The sequence below is a fragment of the Thermothelomyces thermophilus genome, chromosome 1 (genome assembly GCF_000226095.1).
Source record: "Thermothelomyces thermophilus ATCC 42464 chromosome 1, complete sequence".
NCBI lineage: Eukaryota > Fungi > Ascomycota > Sordariomycetes > Sordariales > Chaetomiaceae > Thermothelomyces > Thermothelomyces thermophilus.
This window is the reverse complement of record NC_016472.1, coordinates 6977684-7000753: the sequence shown is the minus strand read 5'-3', so window position 1 is coordinate 7000753 and position 23070 is coordinate 6977684. Positions and strand designations below refer to the sequence as shown.

At 42.3% G+C, this 23070-nt stretch overlaps 1 protein-coding gene across 1 annotated transcript; it reads left to right on the top strand.

The window, feature by feature from the left end:
• The first annotated feature begins 10273 nt into the window (after positions 1-10273).
• MYCTH_2297841 (uncharacterized protein) lies at positions 10274-11118 on the top strand. The gene is made up of 2 exons (XM_003660003.1): positions 10274-10321; positions 10401-11118. Exon 2 carries the CDS (start codon positions 10665-10667, stop codon positions 11016-11018), a length of 354 nt encoding a protein of 117 aa, XP_003660051.1. The 5' UTR covers positions 10274-10321; positions 10401-10664; the 3' UTR covers positions 11019-11118.
• Positions 11119-23070: the final 11952 nt, after the last annotated feature.

Here is a 23070-nt window from a genome sequence, read left to right as displayed (position 1 = left end):
AGAACTATAGTACCTAGTTAAATAGCTTAATTTCGGACTAGAAGATAACTTATAGGAACCTATTAAGAACCTAAATTACCCTAAGAAACTAGAGTAGTTCTACTAATAGAATCCTAACTAGCTATAAGAACCGGCTCTAAAGCCTATTTCCTAATAGAAAAAGAGGAGAACATACTAGAATTAAGACTAGGATCTAACCTAATCAACTCCTAATCGAGTACGTCAAAAGCACCTAACGCCTAAGCCCAACCCGCGAAGGTCTACGTCTCCGATATCGGCGGAGGAGTATCTAGTTCTTCCTCCTCCTCTAGACGAGCTATACTATAACGAAAAACTTTAGCACTACGATCGCGTAGGGATTGCTATAAATGACGTAATCGACTTAAACGGCTTAGCGTCTAAGCAAGTAGTACCTTGGTCTTAGTAATCTCTCTTAAAACCTTCTCCTACTCTAACAAATTTGAAAGGACTAAGATAGTTAGTAACCTAAGACTATAAAGAAAAATAACAAGGAACCTATAGGTATCTGTAACGTTTAGACTACTATACTTCTTGCCTATATAAATATAGTTTTAACACTTGTTTAAACCCTTTATTATTATATAACGCTTTTATAGCTTCGTATTCTAATAATACTTATAAGGTATAGTAACCTTGTAACCCTCTTGCTTAATCTTAATCGTAATGATATATTGTTTGCGTTTAAGATCGCGACGATTTCTAGGAATACGATTAGCTATAACGAAAGGAAGTTAGCGGAAGAAGGACGTTACCTACTAGAAAAAGGGGGTATTAATAGTATTTAAAACAAGTTATAAGAAGCTTTCGGGTCGAAAGTCCTAAAGAGGGGGTATCGTATTACGAGCTAACTATATACTACGACCCGGTAGCGTATAGGAGGCTAAATAAGCTACTAATCAAGAAGGGCACGAAGCAAGGCTAACACCAGATCGCTAAGGAGCGCAGGCTACTATAGGTAAACGATTGCTAAAAAGGGAAAGATAGCGGAGGATAGCTAGCTACTAAAGGCAATCTAAAGGCAGGATAGAAGGGGACTATAAGCGATCAGTAGAAGTATATATATATATAAATAGCTACTCGTTATAGTAGACTCTAGGAGTTTACTAGTAATAGTAACTTATAATTATAATACTTATACTAAGTATCGTTAACTATTATAAGAGATAACTCTAGTATTATTATAAACCCTTTAGCTTTACTAAATCCCTTAGATAACTTATATACTTGTCTTACTTAACCTACCTTCGTCTAAACCCTTTTAGAAGAAGTCTAAGTTAGGTTCGTCACATTTTCCTTCAAGCTATTATAGAATAGTTATATTAATGCCTTATCATTAAGCTAAGACTTAAGTATGTCCTATCTAAACTATATAATATAAGAGGCTATTAACTTAGTCTATCGGAGATTAGCAAGTCTTTCTTACATATAAATCTTCTTATCTTTGTCGCTAAAAACCTTCTAAAGCTCTTCTTTAAAACGGTTATAAGATCAAAAGACTACTTACATAAATACGTCTTGGTTATCTTTATCTTCCTTAGTAAGATAGTCATTTTACATAGGCTTAAACTATCTAAGTACCTTGCCCTCTAGTCTTATAGCTATATAGAGGACTTTAACTTTGTCATCTAGAAACTTGTCGTCATTAAGCTAGAAGTAAGATTAGAGGTTCGTTAAGAATCCTATAAGATCCTCCTTAGTTCCTCCGTATTTGCTAGGTAGTTTGATCTTAATACGACTCGCTTTGGCGCCTTCGAGTGCCTTGATTTTGGTGTAGGCCTTGTTAACTAGCTTCTATAAGTGCTTTTCGCTATTCTCGAGTTCCTTAATCTAAGCTTAAGCAACCTTATCTCTCTAGTCTAACTCCTGGATCTGCTACTAGAGTTAACCGAGCTAGGTAAGCAGCTATTCGGCTGTAACGTTAGTAGCTATGTCGATGTCGAGGTCGAAATCACCTCCGTTCTAAGCCATGATAGAACAAAGGGAGTGATAGCAATGTATGACGAACCTAACTTAGACTTCTTCTAAAAGGGTTTAGACAGAGGTAAATTAAGTAGGACAAGCGTATAGGTTGTCTAAGGGATTTGGTGAAGTTAAAGAGTTTATAATAACACTAGAGTTATCTCTTATGGTAGTTAGCGATACTTAGTATAAGTATTATAATTATAGGTTAGGTTACTATTACTAGTAAATTCCTAGAGTCTACTATAACGAGTGACTATCTATATGTATATATAATCCTAGGATTACTAATAGTTATGGTAATCCTCTGTATTAGCTTACCTAGCTTATATCGTAAGCTAGTGATCCTCTGCTAGGATCATTTCTTGCTAAGTATGATCCTATCCTGATTGGCCTATCATTCCTGCTATTCTATTGGCCTGTTAGGGAGGCGGCTTAGGCGGCATCCTGTATGTATATTTCCGTGACAATGGCCTGGCAGGCTATAGCTAGGATATAGGACATTCTGATAGCTAATTACTTGACAGACTAATCAGAAGATTATTACCGCTAAGACTAAGGTCTTCATTAGTGATAATAATATATTACCGTCGATAATACGGAATTACAGAGTAAAAGGAGAAATAGTACTAGTAATAACTATTAAAGAGGGACAGACAATTGTATATATATAGCTAGCTAGTCACTTGTTAGGTAGACTCTAAGAGTTCACTAGTGGTAATAATTACAATCATAGTACTTATACTAAGTATTGCTGATTACTATAAGAGATAACTCTAGTGTTGTTATGAACCCTTTGGCTTTACCGAATTCCTTAGACGACCTGCCTACTTGTCCTGCTTAATCTACCTTTGTCTGAACCCTTTTAGAAGAAGTCTGAGTTAGGTTCGTTATATACTTGTATATATACCTCATGTCGAGGGTATAGTTGTATAGCGTTGCCTAGGAGGTATTAGAACTCTTTCCTAAATCCTTCTTACTATATGTAAACTATAGATACCTTAATACTAAGGTAGGAATGTTTCTTCTAGTAGCTTTCCTATATACGTTCGTCTTTTCCGTAGTTCGTATATATAAACTAGTACTCTGGATTCTATATATTATAGTTAAGTTACTAATCGTCAAAGCATTTAATATAGCTATCGGGCCTATTATATATTATAGGCTATTCTCCTTTGATAGTTTTTACAATATGTCAAAGTTCTCTTATCTTATCCCTTATCTTATCGCTTTACTAGGCAAGTCGAGTTAAGCGTCTATCCTATTCGCGTAGTTCCGTATTAAGCCGGAAAACTTTGTTATAATACTATTCGATTCGTTCCTAGAGGAATAAAAAATTAGGTCCGGGTCTTTCGATTCCTTAGGTGTCGGTTATCTACGATCTATCCCGCCTCTATATAATTATAAAATCCTACTACCTCAAGGCTAGAAGAATCGAAATTAGTAGTATATACTCTCCTACTATATCCTATTTGGCAAGACCTATCTCTAGGTCTATAGTGACTAGTTTGGAGTATAGTACTTGTTTGTCTTTACTATTACTATCGTATCTAAGACTATCTATACTACTATCCTTATCTTTATAGCTTGTAGCCGCTACTTCGATAATATCTTTAGTAGTTTTATTAATAACTGTAATTTCCTTCTTAGGGACTAGTTTCTAATCTCTCTTCGGGCTTCGATATTCTTATTTATAATATCCTTTCTTTCCGTAGTTATAATAGGTAACATTAGACTTGTCTTTAGTTATCTTCTTCCGATCTTACTTCTACGCTATATCTATATCTATAGCTCTAGGGTATATCCTATATAAGGTACTAATATACGCTCGCTTTTTCTTGTCGTTAGCCTTAATTATAGTTCCATTTATTTAACCTCGTTTCCATTACTCCTATATATAGAGCCGATCGTCGATTCTAATAGCCTATATAATATATTTATCTAGAGTCTTAGGCTAATTGTACTTATATAGTTTATCTTTAACCTTTTCCTTCAAGCCATTATAGAATAGTTATATTAACGCCTTATCGTTAAGCTAAGACTTAAGTATATTCTATCTAAACTATATAGTATAGGAAGCTACTAACTTAGTCTATTAGAGATTAGCAAGTCTTTCTTATACGTAAATCTTCTTATCTTTATCGCTAAAGACCTTCCGAAGCTCTTCTTTAAAACAGTCATAGGATCGAAAGACTACCTATATAAACGCATCTCGGTTATCTTTGTCTTCTTTAGTAAGATAGTCGTTCTACGTAGGCTCGAACTATCTAAGTGCCTTACCCTCTAGTCTCGTAGCTATATAGAGGACTTTAGCTTTATCGTCTAGAAACTTGTTATTATTAAGCTAGAAGTAGGATCAGAGGTTCGTTAGGAATCTTATAAGATCCTCCTTAGTTCCTCCGTATTTGCTAGGTAGTTCGATCTTGATATGGCTCGCTTTGGCAGTCTCGAGCGCCTTAATTTTAGTATAGGCCTCGTTAACCAGTTTCTATAAGTGCTTTTCGCCGTTCTCGAGTTCCTTAATTCGAGCTTAAATAGCCTTATCTCTTTAGTCTAACTCTTAGATTTGCTACTAGAGTTAATCAAGCTAGGCAAATAGCTATTTAGCTATAACATTAGTAGCTATATCAATATTAAGGTCGAAATTACCTTCGTCCTAAACTATAATAGAATAAAGGGAGTAATAGCAACGTGTAATAAACCTAACTTAGACTTCTTCTAAAAGGGTTTAGACAAAGGTAGGTTAAGTAGGGCAGGTATATAGGTCGTCTAAGGGATTTGGTAAAGCTAAAGGGTTTATAACAACACTAGAGTTATCTCTTATAGTAGCTAGCGATGCTTGGTATAAGTACTATAATTGTAGGTTGCTATTACTAGTAAACTCCTAGAGTCTACTATAACGAGTAACTATCTATATATATATATAATCCTAGGATTACTCTTTATCTAGTGATCCTTTGCTGTCTGGATTACGGCTATGGTAGTGATCCTATAGTGTATAGATCACTTTGCTAAGTGTGATCCTTTTCTGATTGGTCCGTTCGTGCCTGCTGTCCTATTGGCTTGTTAGGGGAGGCGGCTTAGGCGGCATCTTGCATGTATATTTCCGTGACAAGATAGTATATTCCAATAATAGTTATATTAGCGGTTTTAGGGTTACTTGTCTATATAATTAAGTATAAATAGAATACGATTCTATAATGTTTTAAACTACTTAAGGTTTCCTTAAAAAGTATATTATAAATCTTAAAGCTACTCTTACTATTACTAATAGGTTATTATATTAGTAAATTAAATTAGATTAATAACCTTAATAGCTTTAGAATAGTATTCTAAATCATTAGAATTAGAAGATTTAGTAGGTAATTAAGGTCGTTTTAAGGCCTTTATATAGTCTAGTAATCCTAGCTTTTCTAGTAGAAATTTTTCCTAGTCTTATAGCTATTATAGCCTTTCTAGCTCCTTAACCTAGCCTTCTAAATTCTAGACAAGCTCTTTACGGTTAGGGCCTTATATTAAAGGCTCCGAGTTAGGGGGTATCGGGATATAAAGAAGGGGTTTAGAATAGTTTCGTAGCTAATACTAGGCTAAAAGGGTCTCGCTTTAGCTTAAAGGTTCTTCCTCTAGTCCTATAGGCATTAAACGACTAAATGATAATACCATCTCGATTAATAAAGGGTAGGAAGGATTAGAAACTGTTACGGCAGCCTACTATTAGGCTAGTTATCAAGAGAGGTAGTATTATTACGAAGGCCTTTCTAAGCAGGTTCGCATTAATCATAGGAGTAGGGAGAGTTAATCGTTTTAGGGTTAATAGCTACCTATTCTTATCCTACTCAAATTGTAATTATATAGACTAATCCTTAGGGAGGAAAACCTCCCTTTCGGATCTATAGGCTAATAGATATATCTTATATTACGGATCGGCTATCCCCTTTCCCTAGCCGTGCCCTGATCGTGCCCGTTATAGTAGGGTTATGCCTATTGGTGCCTGGGCGTAGGCCTTCTAGCTGCTGTGGCCCGGCCGTAGGCGCGGGTTGGCTTGCGTTTGTAACATCTTTGCAACTCTATATATTTCCCTAGCTACTTAAATCCTTCTAGTAATTTGTAGACAATAGGATTGTCTTCCGGTTATTTGGTATTAAGGAACGCTTATACTATATTAAACTACTTAACTTCTAAGTTAAAGTATATAATGATTACTATTATTATATAGAATAAATATACTACTAGAGTAGCTACATATATACTTTCTACTAAGTTAATGTCTTATAGATCTCTTTGTATATAGATCCTTGCTTTGTATTTTCCTAAGAAACCGTCCTTATTAAACTTATATACGAAGACCTATTTTAAGGGGATAGGTCGCGCTTTTGCCTGTTTGCGTGGTACGATCTTCTATGTTCCCTTGCTCTCTAAGTTATATATCTTCTTATAAGCTATATCTTTAAACTGTTATCCTAACAGGTAGTTATATAGGTCTTGCTAGTTAGTAGGAACACGAGTAAGATCGTTAATATACTAACACGGCTTATTTAGGGCTATTTTTAGGCATATAGTATCCTTCTATTATATAGTAGTAGTGTCACGATTCGACCATATAAGGCGACCTGACAAGGCACACGGAACCAATTAGGAACCACAAGACCTAAGGACCAATCAGGAAGTAATCGCAGTAATCGCACTTCGATCAAGGCAAGCACCCGAACAATGATCGAAGGATCGTAGTAGCGATTATACAATCAGAATCTAGGGGAGAACACTTAGGAATAAGGAAACCAGACAAGTATATTAGATAGCTAGTCACTCGTTCTAGTAAACTCTAGGAGTTTACCAGTAGTAACAATCACAATCACAGTACTCACACCAAGCATTGCTAATTACTATAAGAGATAACTCTAGTATTATTATAAACCCTTTGGCTTTACCAAATCCCTTAGACGACCTGCCTACTTGTCACGCTCAATCTACCTCCGTCTAGACCCTTTTAGAAGAAGTCTAAGTTAGGTTCGTCATACGTTATTACCACTCCCTTTGTTCTATTATGGTTCAGAACGGAGGTGACTTCGACCTCGACATCGACATAGCTACTAACGTCACAGCCAAATAGCTGCTTACTTAGCTTAGTTAACTCTAGCAGCAGATCTAGGAGTTAGACTAGAGAGACAAGGCTGCTCAAGCTCGAATCAAGGAACTCGAGAACCGCGAAAAGTACTTATAGAAGTTAGTTAACAAGGCCTACGCCAAAATCGAGGCACTCGAGGGCGCCAAAGCGAAGCGCATCAAGATTGAACTACCTAGCAAATATAGAGGAACTAAAGAGGATCTTATAGGATTCCTAACAAACCTCCGATCCTACTTCTAGCTTAATAACGACAAGTTTCTAGACGATAAAGCTAAAGTCCTTTATATAGCTATAAGACTAGAGGGCAAGGTACTTAGATAGTTCAAGCCTATATAGAACGACTATCTTATAGAGGAAGACGAAGACGATCGAGACGTGTTTATATAGGTAGTCTTCCGATCTTACGACCGTTTCGAAGAAGAGCTTTAGAAAGTTTTTGGCGACAAAGACAAGAAGATTTATATATAAGAAAGACTTGCTAATCTCCGATAGACTAAGTTAGTAGCCTCCTATATTATATAGTTTAGACAAGATATACTCAAGTCTTAGCTTAATAATAAAGCATTGATACAATTGTTCTATAATAGCCTAAAGGAAAAGGTTAAAGATAAGCTATATAAGTATAATTGGCCTAAGACTCTAGACAAATATATTATATAGGCTATTAGGATCGATAATTGACTCTATATACAAGAGTAGTAAAAACAAGGTCAAATAAACAGAACCATAGTCAAGGCCAACGACAAGAAAAAGCGAACGTACGTTAGTACTTCATACGGGATGTACCCTAGAGCTATAGTTATAGATATAGCGTAAAAGCAGGACCGGAAGAAGACGACCAAAGACAAGTCTAATGTTACCTACTATAACTACAGAAAGAAAGGGCACTATAAGCAAGAATGCTAAAGCCTAAAGAAAGAGTAGAAGCTAGTCCCTAGAAAAGAAATCATAGACATCGACAAAACTACTAAGAACGTCACCAAAGTAGTAGCCACGAGCTACAAAGACAAGGGCAGTAATACAGATAGTCTTAGATACGACGGTAATAATAAAGATAAACAAGCACTATACTCCGAACTGGTCACTATAAACCTAGAGATAGGTCTTGCTAAATAGGACATAGTAGGAGAATATACACCGCTAGTTTCGATTCTCCTAGCCTTAAGGCAGTAGGGTTTCATAGTCACGTAGAGGCAGGATAGATCGTAGACGACCGACACCTAAGGAATCGAAAGACCTAGACCTAATATTCTATTCCTCTAGGAACGAATCGAATAGTACTATAACGAAGTTTTCCGGCTTAACATGGAACTATACAAACGGGATAAACGCTTAATTTGACTTACCTAGCAAAGCGATAGAATGAGGGACGAAATAAAGGAACTCTAACGTATTATAGAAACCATTAAAGGAGGACAGCCTATAATATATAATAGGCCTAACAGCTACACCAAGTATCTTGACGGCTAGTAACTTAGTAACGACATATGGAACCTAGAATACTAGTTTATACGTACGAACCGTAGAAAAGACGAGCGTACGTAGGAAAGCTACTAGAAGAAACACTCTTATATTAGCACTAGAGTACCTACGATCTACGTACAATGGGAAGGATCTAGGAAAGAATTCCAATACCTCCTAGGCGATGCTATATGACTATACCCTCGACACAAGGTATATACGCAAGTGCCCTAGTTCCAGTGTATAGCATACAAATACTAATACCACTTCCGCGACAAATTCAAAAATAATCACTAGCCGACCTAATAAGGAAATAAGGATAGAAGCTTACGCCCTATAGAATAGGTCTATGATATAGGAAATAGAGCGGCCAAATTGCTCTAGAAGATCGAAGCCCGCGATCTAGAAAGCATTATAATAGTTCTAAGACGAGCCTAGCCTAGGTACTACGGAACCAGACGAGACACGTAGGACTCGTGCTAGAGTAACGACTGCCTCTATTACGTAGACGAAAAGAAATTGCAAATTCGGGAGCTTTAGATGAAGCTATAGTACGTATAACGGAAAGTAGAACGGACCTAATGGTAGGAAGCCGTAAGCACCTAATGGCTTATGGAAATGAGTACGATCGATAAAGCCGCTATTAGCCAAATAACTAGAGAGGTTAGCACTGACTTGGGAAATAGGTCAGGGCCCTTCGAGGGGCCCGGAAACTATTAACGCCTGTGTAACGGCAAGTGGTAGCGTAGTATAGGAGGAACTAGCATAAGAGACCACTATACCGAGACCTCCTAGCAGAAATATAGGAAATCGCTACAATCTTTAGACGACAGTAGTAAGACAAGCGATTATAGATAATAGCATAGTAAAAATAGTACGAAATGCTCGTACTAGTAGATAGTAGAGCAGAGATAAACCTGATTTCGCCGACGCTTGTAAATTAGCTACGGATACCCTAGAGAATGAAGCGGAAGTATAGCATAGTCAAAGGGCCATTTCCGACGTAATAGGTATATAGAGAGACTAAACCGATTAACATTACTATAGTAGGGAAGACTATAGTAGTTATATTTAGTATTGTAGACATAGGTAACGATAAAGATATAATATTAAGGTTACTATAGTATAAAGATTACAACCTAGATATTAGCTAGAAGAATAGTAGCCACTTATAACCCTAAACGGAGTTGTATTCGACTAGCAAGATAGGAAGTACGCAAAGATCGCGAGCAGACAATGCTCAAGGAAAGGTATATCTTACGGATCTATGTGACGAACCCAACTCAGACTGCTTCTGAAAGGGTCCAGACGGAGGTGGGTGAGCGGGACAAGCAGGCAGGTCGTCTGAGGGATTCGGTGAAGCCAAAGGGTTCACAACAACACTTAGAGTTGTCTCTCACAGTAATCAGCAATGCTTGGTATGAGTACTGTGATTGTGATTGTTACCACTGGTGAACTCCCAGAGTTCGCCAGAACGAGTGACTATATACAATTTCCTTGTCCTTTCCCCCTTGAGTCTTGATCGTGCGATCGCTGCTGCGATCCTGCGATCGTTACCCAAGTGCTCGTCTTGATCGAAGTGCGATCACTGCGATCACTTCCTGATTGGTCCTTAGGTCTTGTGGTTCCTGATTGGTTCTGTGCGCCTTGCCGGGTCGCCTTATGCAGCCAAATCGTGACACGATGCCCCTCCTTCAGGTCTTTCGTCCTCGAAAGACTCCGGTCCGTTTCAAATAGCGCCATCATCCCCTGTCTGTACGTAATTGCGTTTCCCAGTTTCTTCCTTCCTTTGCCTTCCCACGATGTTGTCGAGATGGCTGATCGTGTGAGAAAGAAGTCGAAATCTAAACCTGCTGCGTCGACTCTTCGTGCCAACCATCTCCTGGCCGCGATTCTCTCCTCGGATAATCTTTTAACGATGCGTCCTTGTACGCCGTGCGAGTCCAAAGGCCTTAGTTCGTGCGAGGTTTCGAAAAGCGATTCTTCTCGATGCGCAGAGTGCGTTCGCAACAAGCGTTCGAATTGTGACGTTCTTGGCGTTTCTCCTGCTCAGCTTCGGTCTATTGCGGCTCAGCATCAAAAACTTGAGGATGAGCTTATGGCTGCTGAGGAGCGGGTCCTTCGTCTCCGGAAACAGAAGCGAATGTGGTTTGAGAAGATGATGAGGGCTATCGCTCGGGGTATCGACAGTGTGGAGGAGTTGGAGCGAGTGGAACGTGAGGAGGCTGCGGCGGCGGTGGCAGCGGAAGCTTCTGGGGTTACTGCGTCTTCTTCGACCCCATCTCGCCTGTCCGCCGATTTCGGACAGCTTTGGGATGCCGTGTATCCTGAAGTTCCTTTGGATCCGTCCTTGCTGGCCGATTTCGGGTTGGTTTCGGGTTCGTCGCTTTCGGTCGGTCAGGGTTCCTCTGGTGGAACTGCTGAAGTTTCTCGGGGCAACTCAGGTTCTTAACTGGTTCCCATGAGTTGTCTTCTGGCCCAAAATCAAGCCATTTGACCAGGTACTGCAGTTCTCCGTTGATGATGCGTGAATCCAGAATTTCTTCGACGTCCCATTCTTCTTCTTCGTCTTCCGCTTCGGTGTTCGTGGCGATTTTGGCGTTCTTCGGTGCTGGTTCGAGAAGTGAAATATGAAAAACATCCGTCCGTAGTCGCATAGATGACGGTAACGATAGTCGGTAGTTGGATGTCGAAATTCGTTCTTTGATAACGAAGGGTCCGACCTTCTTGAAGTCCAGCTTCGTGCTTGGTCGTTTGGTTCGTAAGTTTCGTGCGATCAGGTAGACTTTATCTCCCCTCTCTAGGCGAGGTCCCTCGAGCCTGTGTTTGTCGTAGTAGTTCTTCATTCTGGTCTTGACAAACTCGAGTTCCTTCTTGAGCTTCTCGTGCAGTGCGTGCATCTGTTCTGCTTTGACTGCTGCTCTTGGCACTGTGACCTCTGGTCCTTGCCTAAGGTCTGCTTCATATCCGTAGTTCGCGAAGAACGGTGTGACTTTGGTCGTTTCTGTCGGCGTCGTGTTGTAGGCGAGTTGTGCTGTTGGTAACAGCATGACCCAGTCGTTTTGCTGGTAGTTGACGTAAGAGCGGAGGTACTGCTCAACAACTTGGTTTAGTCGCTCCGTTTGTCCGTCAGTCTGTGGGTGATATGCCGTTGACAGCTTGCTGTTAACGCCCAATCGTTGCATTAACGCTTGCCAGAACTTCGATGCGAACTTGGTGTCTCTGTCGGTGATCCATTCTTGCGGCCAAGCATGCACTGATGCAACTTGCCGATAGATCACGTCTGCCAACTGTTCCGCTGTCCAGGACTCCTTGTAGGGAAAGAAGTATGCCCACTTAGTCAGGCGATCTACTACAGTAAGAATACTGTCGTAGGTCACTCCTGTGGCCGTGTCCTTGGATTCTGGCAGCTTCGTAATGAAGTCCATCGTAACTGAACTCCATGGTTTGTCAGCTGTTGGTAGTGGCTGAAGTAGCCCGTACGGCTTGTGTCGTGCCGTTTTGCTCCGATTGCAGATGTCGCAGTTCCGTACGACTTCCTTAACTCGTGTCGTCAACTGTGGAAAGTCGTAGTGTTTCTTGACTTGTGCGACAGTCTTCGTAACTCCTTTGTGTCCTCCGAGTTTCGACTCGTGGAGTTCTCGAATCATCCGCAGCTGTTGACCTTTGTCGTGGATGTACGCTTTGCCTCGGTACCAGAGTTTCCCATCTTTCTCTTCTACTCCGTCAGGTACCACTGGTCCGGGTGCTGCTTGATACTGTGCCTCGTTGATCCTTTCTTCTCGAAAGATTGCGCAGCATTCGAGGAACGAGTCAAGTGGATCATCTTCCACGGGTGTCTGCGTCTCGTGATGCAGCGTTCCGTCTGTCCGTTCCTTGAACAACGGTGGTGTCGTTCCCGTTCGTCCTTCCGTGTGATCCGTTCGTCGACTTAAGATGTCCGCTCGTGCGTTCTCTTTGCCCTTCTTGTAGCGGATCTCAAAGTTGAATTCCGCGAGGAATTCTGCCCATCGTATTTGTCGTCCGTTGAGTTCCTTCGTCGTCGTGAAGTATCGCAAATTCTTGTGATCCGTATATACTTGTACCGGTTCAATCGTGCCGCTGAGGTATGGTCGCCATTCCTTGAAAGCTTCGACAATCGCAAGTAGTTCCTTGTCGTGGATCGGATAATTGAGACGTGGTCCATCGAGCTTCTTTGAAAAGAAGGCTACAGGATGTAGCTTCCCTTGTTCGTCTCGTTGTCCCAATTGTCCTCCGATGGCGTAGTCTGAAGCGTCCGTTTCTACCTCGAATGGCTTCTTGGGGTCTGGCAGTACCAGTACTGGATCCTCGGTGATGGCGTCGCGAATCTGCGTAAATGCCTGCTCGTGTTGCTCTTCCCATTGGAATTCAGCGTTCTTCTTGGTAAGTTCGTGCAAAGGTCGTGCGATCGCTCCAAAGTTCCTGAGGAACATCCGGTAGAAGTTTGCAAATCCGATGAAGCTTCGTACTTCCGTGACTGACGTCGGTCGTGGCCAATTCTTGATAGCTTCAACCTTTGAAGGTTCCATCCGGATTTGTCCTGGGGATATCTCGTATCCCAGAAACACCGTTTTCCTGACGTGGAATTCGCTCTTTCCCTTGTTGACTGATAGCTTGTACGCGTGCAGCGCGTCCAGCACTGCTTTTACGTGCTTCCGGTGTTCGTCCATCGTCTTGGAGAAGATGAGTATATCGTCGAGATAACATACCGCAAATTTGTCGAGAAAGGGTCGGATAGCTTGATCAATCAGGGCTTGGAACGTTGCCGGCGCGTTCGTAAGTCCAAATGGCATGACGAGGTACTCGTAGTGGCCATAAGGTGTCCTAAAGGCCGTTTTCCACTCGTCGCCTTCTTTGATCCGTATGTGGTTGTAGGCCGATGGCAAGTCAAGACGCGTGAAATATTGGGCTCCTGCCAACTGATCTCGGAGCCGTGAGATCAGCGGTAACGGGTATCGATTTTTCACGGTCTGTTCGTTGAGTTGCCGATAGTCGACACATAACCGTAGCTTTCCGTCTTTCTTGGGCACAAACAGGATTGGGTAGCCTGCTGGCGATGTCGACGGGCGGATATGTCCTCTTCGAAGGTTCTCCTCCAAATATCGCTTAAGTTCTTCGTTCTGTGTCTGGCTCGTGTGGTAAATCTTGAAGAACTTCAGTCGTGCTCCTTCCTTGAGCTTGATCTCGTGATCCCATGGGCCGTGTTCTGGTAATCCTTCCAGATGCTTCGGTTCGAATGCTGGGTGTCCTTCGTATTCCTTCGGTACTTCCCCAGTCTTGTCCCGTCTCTCGGTTTTCTGGTAGTATGCGAACTTGGTTCCGTCCATGGCGATGCTGGCGATTTCTTCTGTCTCAACCCACTGCTCCAGTTGCAGTGCTCCGCATTCGTCAACGGAGAGAACAGCTATCGGCGGTTCAGCTCGTTCCTCCTGTCGCAACGTCGGTATCGTTATGCCGCTTCTTCCAGAGTCCGTAGTGGTCTGCCTGCCACTGTCCGTCTCTTGCGGTGGATCCGTAGGACATGCCTTTCTCTGAGCATCGTCCGCTCGCGATCCTTGCGCGCTCCCCATCTCGCTGGTCGAATACGACTCCATTCGGGGTCGCAGGTGGCCACCGTTCTTCCAGCTGATGTCCGGGTCGTAATCTTCATGCCATGGTAACCCCAATATCATGTCTTTGTCGTTGCCCATGTCCACGATGCTGAATACGACTGCTGTGGTCTTCCCTGCCACAGTGATGTCGATCGGTTCGGTCTCCCTGCGTACCCATTGCGTCGGAAATGGCCCTTTGACTATGCCATGCTTCCGCTTCATTCTCCAGGGTATCCGCAGCTGATTCACAAGTGTCGGCGAAATCAGATTCATCTCTGCTCCACTGTCCACTAGTGCGAGCATTTCGTGCTGTTTCCACTGTGCTGTTATCCACAGCCGCTTGTCTTGCCGCCGTCGTCCAAAGATTGCGGCGATTTCCCATGTTTCTGCCGGGAGGTCTCGGTATAGTGGTCTCTTGCGCCAGTTCCTCCTGTACTGCGCTACCACTCGCCGCTGCGCGGGCGTTAATGGTTTCCGGGCCCCTCGAAGGGCCCTGACCCGTTTCCCAGGTCAGTGCTGACCTCTTCGGTTGTTCGGCTGATAGCGGCTTCGTCGATCGTGCTCATTTCCGTGAGCCATTGAGTGCTTGCGGCTTCCCACCATTGGGTCCGTTCTGCTTTCCGTCGTGCGTGCCATAGCTTCATCTGAAGCTCCCGAATTCGCAATTTCTTTTCGTCCGCGTGATAGAGGCAATCGTTGCTCCAGCACGAGTCCCATGTGTCTCGTCCCGTTCCGCAGTGCCTAGGCCAGGCTCGTCTTGGAACTATCGTGATGCTTTCTAGATCGCGGGCTTCGATCTTCCAAAGCAATTCGGCCGCTCTGTTTCCTGCATCGTAGACCCATTCCACAGGGCACAAGCCTCCGTCCCTGTTTTCCTGTCGGGTCGGCCAGTGATTGTTTTCGAATTTGTCGCGGAAGTGGTATCGGCATTCGTGTGCCACACACTGGAACCAGGGCACTTGCGCATGTGCCTCGTGTCGAGGGTGCAGTCGCGTGGCGTCGCCTGGAAGGTATTGGAACTCTTTCCCGAATCCTTCCCACTGTACGTGGACCGTAGGTACTCCAGTGCTGACATAGGAGTGTTTCTTCCAGTAGCTTTCCCACGTACGCTCATCTTTTCCGCGGTTCGCGCGCATGAACTGGTACTCGGGGTTCCGTACGTCGTGGCTGAGTTGCTGATCGTCAAAGTGCTCGGCGTAGCTATCGGGCCCATCATATGTCACAGGCTGTTCCCCTTTGATGGTTTCCACGATACGTCGGAGTTCCCTCATTTCGTCCTTCATCTCATCGCTCTGCTGGGCGAGTCGAGTCAAGCGCCCATCCCGTTCGCGCAGTTCCGTGTTGAGTCGGAAAACTTCGTTGCGGTACCATTCGATTCGTTCCTGGAGGAATAGAGCATTGGGTCCGGGTCTTTCGATTCCTTGGGTGTCGGTTGTCCACGATCCATCCCGCCTCTGCGTGACTGTGAAACCCCACTGCCTCAAGATTGGGAGAATCGAAATTGGCGGCGCATACTCTCCTGCCATGTCCCATTCGGCAAGACCTGTCTCTGGGTCCACAGTGACCAGTTCGGAGTACGGTGCTTGTTCGTCTTCACCGTTGCCGTCGTGTCCGAGACTGTCCGTGTCACTGTCCTTGTCTTCGTAGCTCGTGGCTGCTACTTCGGTGACGTTCTTGGTGGTTTCGTCGATGTCCGCGATTTCTTTTCCAGGGACTGGCTTCCATTCTTTCTTCGGGCTCCGGCATTCTCGCTTGTAATGCCCTTTCTTTCCGCAGTTGTAGCAGGTAACATTGGACTTGTCTTTGGTCGCCTTCTTCTGGTCCTGCTTCTGCGCTGCGTCCACATCCATGGCTCCGGGGTGCGTCCCGTACGAGGTACTAACGTACGCTCGCTTTTTCTTGTCGTTGGCCTTAACCGTGGTTCCGTTCATTCGACCTCGTTTCTGCTGCTCTCGTGCGTAGAGTCGATCATCGATCCTGATGGCCTGCGCGATGTATTCATCCAGAGTCTCAGGCCGATCGTACTTGTACAGCTCGTCCTTGACCTTTTCCTTCAAGCCGTTGTAGAACAGTTGCATCAACGCCTCGTCGTTAAGCTGAGACTTGAGCATGTCCTGTCTGAACTGTGCGGCGTAGGAGGCTGCTGACTTGGTCTGTCGGAGATTGGCGAGTCTTTCTTGCGCATGAATCTTCTCGTCTTTGTCGCCAAAAACTTTCCGAAGCTCTTCTTCGAAACGGTCGTAAGATCGGAAGACTGCCCGTGTAAACGCGTCTCGATCGTCTTCGTCTTCCTCCGTGAGATAGTCGTTCCACGTAGGCTCGAACCATCTGAGTGCCTTGCCCTCTAGTCTCGTGGCTGCGTAGAGGACTTTGGCTTTGTCGTCCGGAAACTTGTCGTCATTGAGCCGGAAGTAGGATCGGAGGTTTGTCAGGAATCCTGCGAGATCCTCCTTGGTTCCTCCGTATTTACCAGGTGGTTCGATCTTGATGCGGCTCGCCTTGGCGGTCTCGAGCGCTTCGATTTTGGCGTAGGCTTCGTTGACCAACTTCTGCGAGTACTTTTCGCGGTTCTCGAGTTCCTTGATTCGAGCTTGAGCAGCCTTGTCTCTCTGGTCCAACTCCTGGATCCGCTGCTGGAGTTGACCAAGCTGAGCGAGCAGCTGTTCGGCCGTGACGTTGGTAGCCATGTCGATGTCGAGGTCGAAGTCACCTCCGTTCTGAACCATGACAGAACAAAGGGAGTGGTAACAACGTGTGACGAACCCAACTCAGACTGCTTCTGAAAGGGTCCAGACGGAGGTGGGTGAGCGGGACAAGCAGGCAGGTCGTCTGAGGGATTCGGTGAAGCCAAAGGGTTCACAACAACACTTAGAGTTGTCTCTCACAGTAATCAGCAATGCTTGGTATGAGTACTGTGATTGTGATTGTTACCACTGGTGAACTCCCAGAGTTCGCCAGAACGAGTGACTATATACAATTTCCTTGTCCTTTCCCCCTTGAGTCTTGATCGTGCGATCGCTGCTGCGATCCTGCGATCGTTACCCAAGTGCTCGTCTTGATCGAAGTGCGATCACTGCGATCACTTCCTGATTGGTCCTTAGGTCTTGTGGTTCCTGATTGGTTCTGTGCGCCTTGCCGGGTCGCCTTATGCAGCCAAATCGTGACAATCTACCGTAAGAGACGGATAGTAGCAGGCAGACCACTACAGACTCTGGAAGAGGCGGTATAACGATATCAATATCGCGATAGGAGGAACGAGCTAAATCGCCGATAGCTGTTCTCTCCGTTAACGAATGTAGAGCACTACAATTAGAGTAGTAGGTTAAGATAGGAGAAATCGCTAGTATCGCTATAGATAGAACCAAGTTCGTATATTATTAGAAAACCGAGAGACGAGACAAGACTAGGGAAGTACCAAAGGAGTACGAGGGACACCTAGCATTTGAACCGAAATATCTAGAAGGGCTACCAGAACACGGCCTATAGGATCACGAGATTAAGCTTAAGGAAGGAGCACGACTAAAGTTCTTCAAGATTTACTATACAAGCTAGATATAGAACGAAGAACTTAAGCGATATTTAGAGGAGAACCTTCGAAGAGGATATATCTGCCTGTCGATATCGCTAGCAGGCTACCTAATCCTATTTGTGCCTAAGAAAGATAGAAAGCTATAGTTATACGTCGACTACTAGTAACTTAACAAACAGACCGTGAAAAACCGATACCTATTACTATTAATCTTATAGCTCTAAGATTAGTTAGTAAGAGCCTAATATTTTACGCGTCTTAACTTGCTATCGGCCTATAACTATATATAGATCAAAGAAGGCAACAAGTGGAAAACGGCCTTTAGGATACCCTATAGCTACTATAAGTACCTTGTTATACTATTTAGACTTACAAACACGCTAGTAACGTTCTAAGCCTTAATTAATCAAGCTATCTGACCCTTTCTTGACAAATTTACAGTATATTATCTTAACAATATACTTATCTTCTCTAAGACAATAGACAAATACCGAAAGTATATAAAAGCAGTACTAGATACACTATACGTATATAAGCTATCAGTTAACAAGGAAAAGAGCAAATTCTATATCAAGAAGATAGTCTTTTTAGGATACGAAATATCCCTAGGACAAATTCGGATAGAACCTTTAAAGGTTAAAGCCATTAAGAATTAGCTACGACCGACATCAGTTATAGACGTACAAAGCTTCATCGGATTTACGAACTTCTACCGAATGTTTATTAGGAACTTTAGAGCGATTGTACGACCTTTATATAAACTTACCAAGAAGAACGCTAAATTCCAATGGGAAGAGCAACACGAGTAAGCATTTGCGTAAATCCGTGACACCATTACTAAAGATCTAGTACTAGTACTATTAGACCCTAAGAAGCTATTTAAGGTGGAAACGGATGCTTTAGACTATGCCATCGGAGGACAATTAGGATAATAAGACGAACAAAGGAAGCTACATCCTATAGCCTTCTTTTCAAAGAAGCTTGACAGACCACGTCTCAATTATCCGATTTATAATAAGGAACTACTTATAATTATCAAAGCTTTTAAGGAATAGCGACTATACCTTAGTAGTACAATTAAACTAGTACAAGTGTATATAGATCACAAGAATTTGCGATACTTCACGACGATAAAGGAGCTTAACGGACGACAAATATAATAGGTAGAATTCCTTGTGGAATTTAACTTCGAGATCCGCTATAAGAAGGGCAAAGAGAACGTACGAGCAGATATCTTAAGTCAACGAACGGATCATATAAAAGGACGAACGGGAACAATACTACCGTTATTCAAAGAACGAACAGACGGAACGCTATATCACGAAATATAGACACCTATAGAAGATGATCTACTTGACTCGTTCTTAGAATACTACGTAATCTTTCAAGAGGAAAGGATCAACGAGGCACAGTATTAAGTAACACCTAGACTAGTAGTACCTAATAAAGTAAAAGAAAGAGATAGGAAACTCTAGTACTAAGGCAAAGTATATATCTACGATAGGGATTAATAGCTGCAAATGATTCGAGAACTCTATAAGTCGAAACTCGGAGGACATAAAGGAGTTATAAAGACTGTCGCACAAGTTAAGAAACACTACGACTTTCTATAGTTAACGGCACAAGTTAAGGAAGTTATACGGAACTACGATACCTGTAATCGAAGCAAAACGGCACGATATAAGCCGTATAGGCTACTTTAGCCACTGCTAATAGCTGACAAACCATGGAGCTTGGTCACGATAGACTTCATTACGAAGCTACTAGAATCCAAGGACATAGCTATAGGAGTGACTTACGATAGTATTCTCACTATAGTAGATCGCCTAACCAAATAGGTATACTTCTTTCCCTATAAGGAGTCCTAGATAGCTAAACAGCTAGTAGACGTGATCTATCGGTAAGTTGTATTAGTACATGCTTAGCCGCGAGAATAGATTACCGACAGAGACACTAAATTCGTATCAAAGTTCTAGCAAGCGTTAATATAACGATTAGGCATTAATAGCAAGCTATTAATGGCATATTACCTACAGACTAACAGACAAACGGAACGACTAAACCAAGTTATTAAGTAATACCTCCGCTCTTACATCAATTACTAGTAAGATAACTAGGTCATGCTATTACTAATAGCATAACTTGCCTATAATATAACGCCAATAGAAACGACTAAAGTCACACCGTTCTTTATAAACTATAGATATAAAGCAGACCTTAGGCAAGGACTAGAGGTCATAGTGCCGAGAGCAGTAGTCAAAGCAGAACAAATGTACGCACTATATAAGAAGCTCAAGAAGGAACTCGAGTTTATTAAAACCAGAATGAAGAATTACTACAACAAACATAGGCTCGAGGGACCTCGCCTAGAGGGGGGAGACAAAGTCTACCTAATCGTACGAAACTTACGAACTAAATGACTAAGCGCGAAGCTAGACTTTAAGAAGGTCAGACCCTTCGTTATCAAAGAACGAATTTCGACATCTAACTACCGACTATCGTTACCATCATCTATATGACTATAGACAGATGTTTTTTATATTTCACTTCTCGAACTAGCACCGAAAAACGCTAAGGTTGCTATATATATCGAAGTAGAAGACGAGGAAGAAGAATAGAATATCGAAGAAATTCTAGATTTATATATTATTAATAGGGAACTATAATATCTAGTTAAATGGCTTGATTTCAGATTAGAAGATAACTTATAGGAACTAGTTAAGAACCTAAGTTACCCTAAGAAACTTTAGCAGTTCTACTAGAGGAACCCTAACCGACTAAAAGCAACAGACTCGAAACTAACCTAAGGAACTTTAGGATATATAGAATCCTAAAGCTGTCCGAAATCGGCGGACAAGCGAGATAGGGTCAAAGAAGGCGTAGTAACCCTAGAAGCCTCCGCTACTGCCGCCGCTTTAGCCTCCTTACGTTCTACTTGCTCTAACTCCTCTACACTGTTAATACCCCGAGCGATAGCCCTTATTATCTTCTTAAACCACATTCGCTTCTGTTTCTAGAGACGAAGGACCTGCTCCTTAGTAGTTATAAGCTTATCCTTAAGTTTTTAATACTAAGCCGTAATAGACCGAAGCTAAGTAGGAGAAACGCTAAGAACGTTATAATTTAAACGCTTGTTACGAACGTACTCTATATATCAAGAAGAATCGCTTTTCGAAACCTCGTACAAACTAAGGCCTTTAGACTTGTATAGCGTACAAGGACATATCGTTAAAAGATTATCTAAGGAAAGAATCGCGGCTAGGAGATGGTTAGTACAAAGAGTTAACGTAGTAGGCTTAGACTTTAACTTCTTTCTTATACGATCAATCATCTTAATAATATTATAAAAGAAAGAGAAAAGGGGGAGGACTAAAGAATATAACTATATACAAGTAGGGGGGGGAAGTATTAGTATTATTTGAAAAGGACCTAAGTCTTTCGAGGACAAAAGACCTAGGGGAGGGGCATCGTGTCACGATTCGACCGTATAAGGCAACCTGACAAGGTACACGGAACCAATTAGGAACCGCAAGACCTAAGGACCAATCAGGAAGTGATCGCAGTAATCGCACTTCGATTAAGGCGAGCACCCGAACAATGATCGAAGGATTGTAGTAGCGATCACACGATCGGAATCTAGGGGAGAACACTTAGGAATGAGGAAACCAGATAAGTATATTAGATAGCTAGTTACTCGTTCTGGTGGACTCTGGGAGTTTACCAGTGGTAATAATCATAATCACAGTACTTATACCAAGCATTGCTAATTACTGTAAGAGATAACTCTAGTGTTGTTGTGAACCCTTTGGCTTTACCGAATCCCTTAGACGACCTGCCTACTTGTCACGCTTAATCTACCTCCGTCTGGACCCTTTTAGAAGAAGTCTGAGTTGGGTTCGTCACAAGTAGCGAACACCGTATATATTGTTCTTATACTCTAGTCTTCTAGGTAAGCTTCCTATTAATTAGGTAGGTAAGTCTTATAGAACTATCGCTAGAGTTCCTTGATTATATAGATAAAAGAGTAGTGGTAATTAACCTTCTCTTTGTTTTATAGCCGTTTACTTGACCAGATGGAGTCCCTAGGCTTGTAAGCCCTCTTCCTACCTCTGCCTCTCCTTGTAGAAGGTTACTAAGTAGCTTCTCCTTCGCTTCTACCTTCTAGAGGATACGTTAGCTAATCCGGACTTTGCTTAACGCTCTACTCCTCTAGCCTAGCTAGATATAATATATCGGTAGTACCGTCTCTAGCTTCTAGCTCTTCTATTATACTATACGTACTCTACTCTTCTATAGAAGGTATTCCTTTGCTAGATTCGGCAGCTCCCCTACTCTCCCTAGCGTCTAGTTAGCTAGCTAGCGACTAGGGAGGCCCTAATTTAAACCCTCCTACTTCCTAATAGACATCCCCTTTACTAGCCGGCATAGGGCAAGTTACTAAGGGCTTAGATATATATTCAAAGGTCAAGAGTCCTCTAAAGCTCTCTATCTATTTAGTAAGTTCGTCTATTGCTTATGTCTCTATTATAAGAGTCTCTAGAGCTAATTGCTCGCTTATAGGCTATATATTAAAGAGCTCCCTTACCCCCAAGTCTTAACCCTATTAAAGAGATTAGTCTATCGCTAGACTCTCTTACGATAGAGGTAGCTAAGCTACTATAATAGAGTCTTCCACTAGTTGCTAGGTCTATTATAATGCTTTCTAGAGAAAATCGGTATCCTAGGAATCTTTGCCAAGATCAAACTAATTGACTTCCTAGCTCCTTACCGCTAGTAATAACTCTGTTGGCTACTCTTCGCCTAGACGGTAGAAAGTCTTTTTATCGAAGCGAACGTTACAAGTTATAATGACCCTATCAAGCTTGGATATCTAAACGTGATAGATGTTAGACGTATAATATCCTATGAGATACCCTGTTAGCCTACGTAGTAGCACCTTAAAGTCCTTTATATGCGGCTTAGCTTCCCTATCCTTATAGAGGATATACGCCTGGCATCTATATATAAAGACGCTACTCTAGTCTAGATATAAGTCGCTAGTTAACGTAATTGTTAAGCTAGGTTTGTATTAGCGAAAATACTATTTAAACTAGCTATAAAGCACTTCGTTAGGAGTTCTAAACGAGTAAGCACGGCTTAGGCTTATCGCGTATAAGTACGCTACTACTTGTATGCTTTCTGACTAGAGCTTTATAGGTAGATTTACGCTATTAAGTATCTTAATTAAGCGTAAGATTAGCTCTTGCCCTACTTACTCTACTAGTCCGTTAGGCTTATAGGTATATAAAGGTAAGAGTTCAAGATTAATACTGCTTTCTATGGCCTAAGTCCGGTAGCGTATTAGTATACGCCTTACTAAACTA

Bases quoted from the DNA above. Each gene is read 5' to 3' on its own strand.
- MYCTH_2297841 (XM_003660003.1), top strand. From the start codon at position 10,665: ATGGCTGCTGAGGAGCGGGTCCTTCGTCTCCGGAAACAGAAGCGAATG.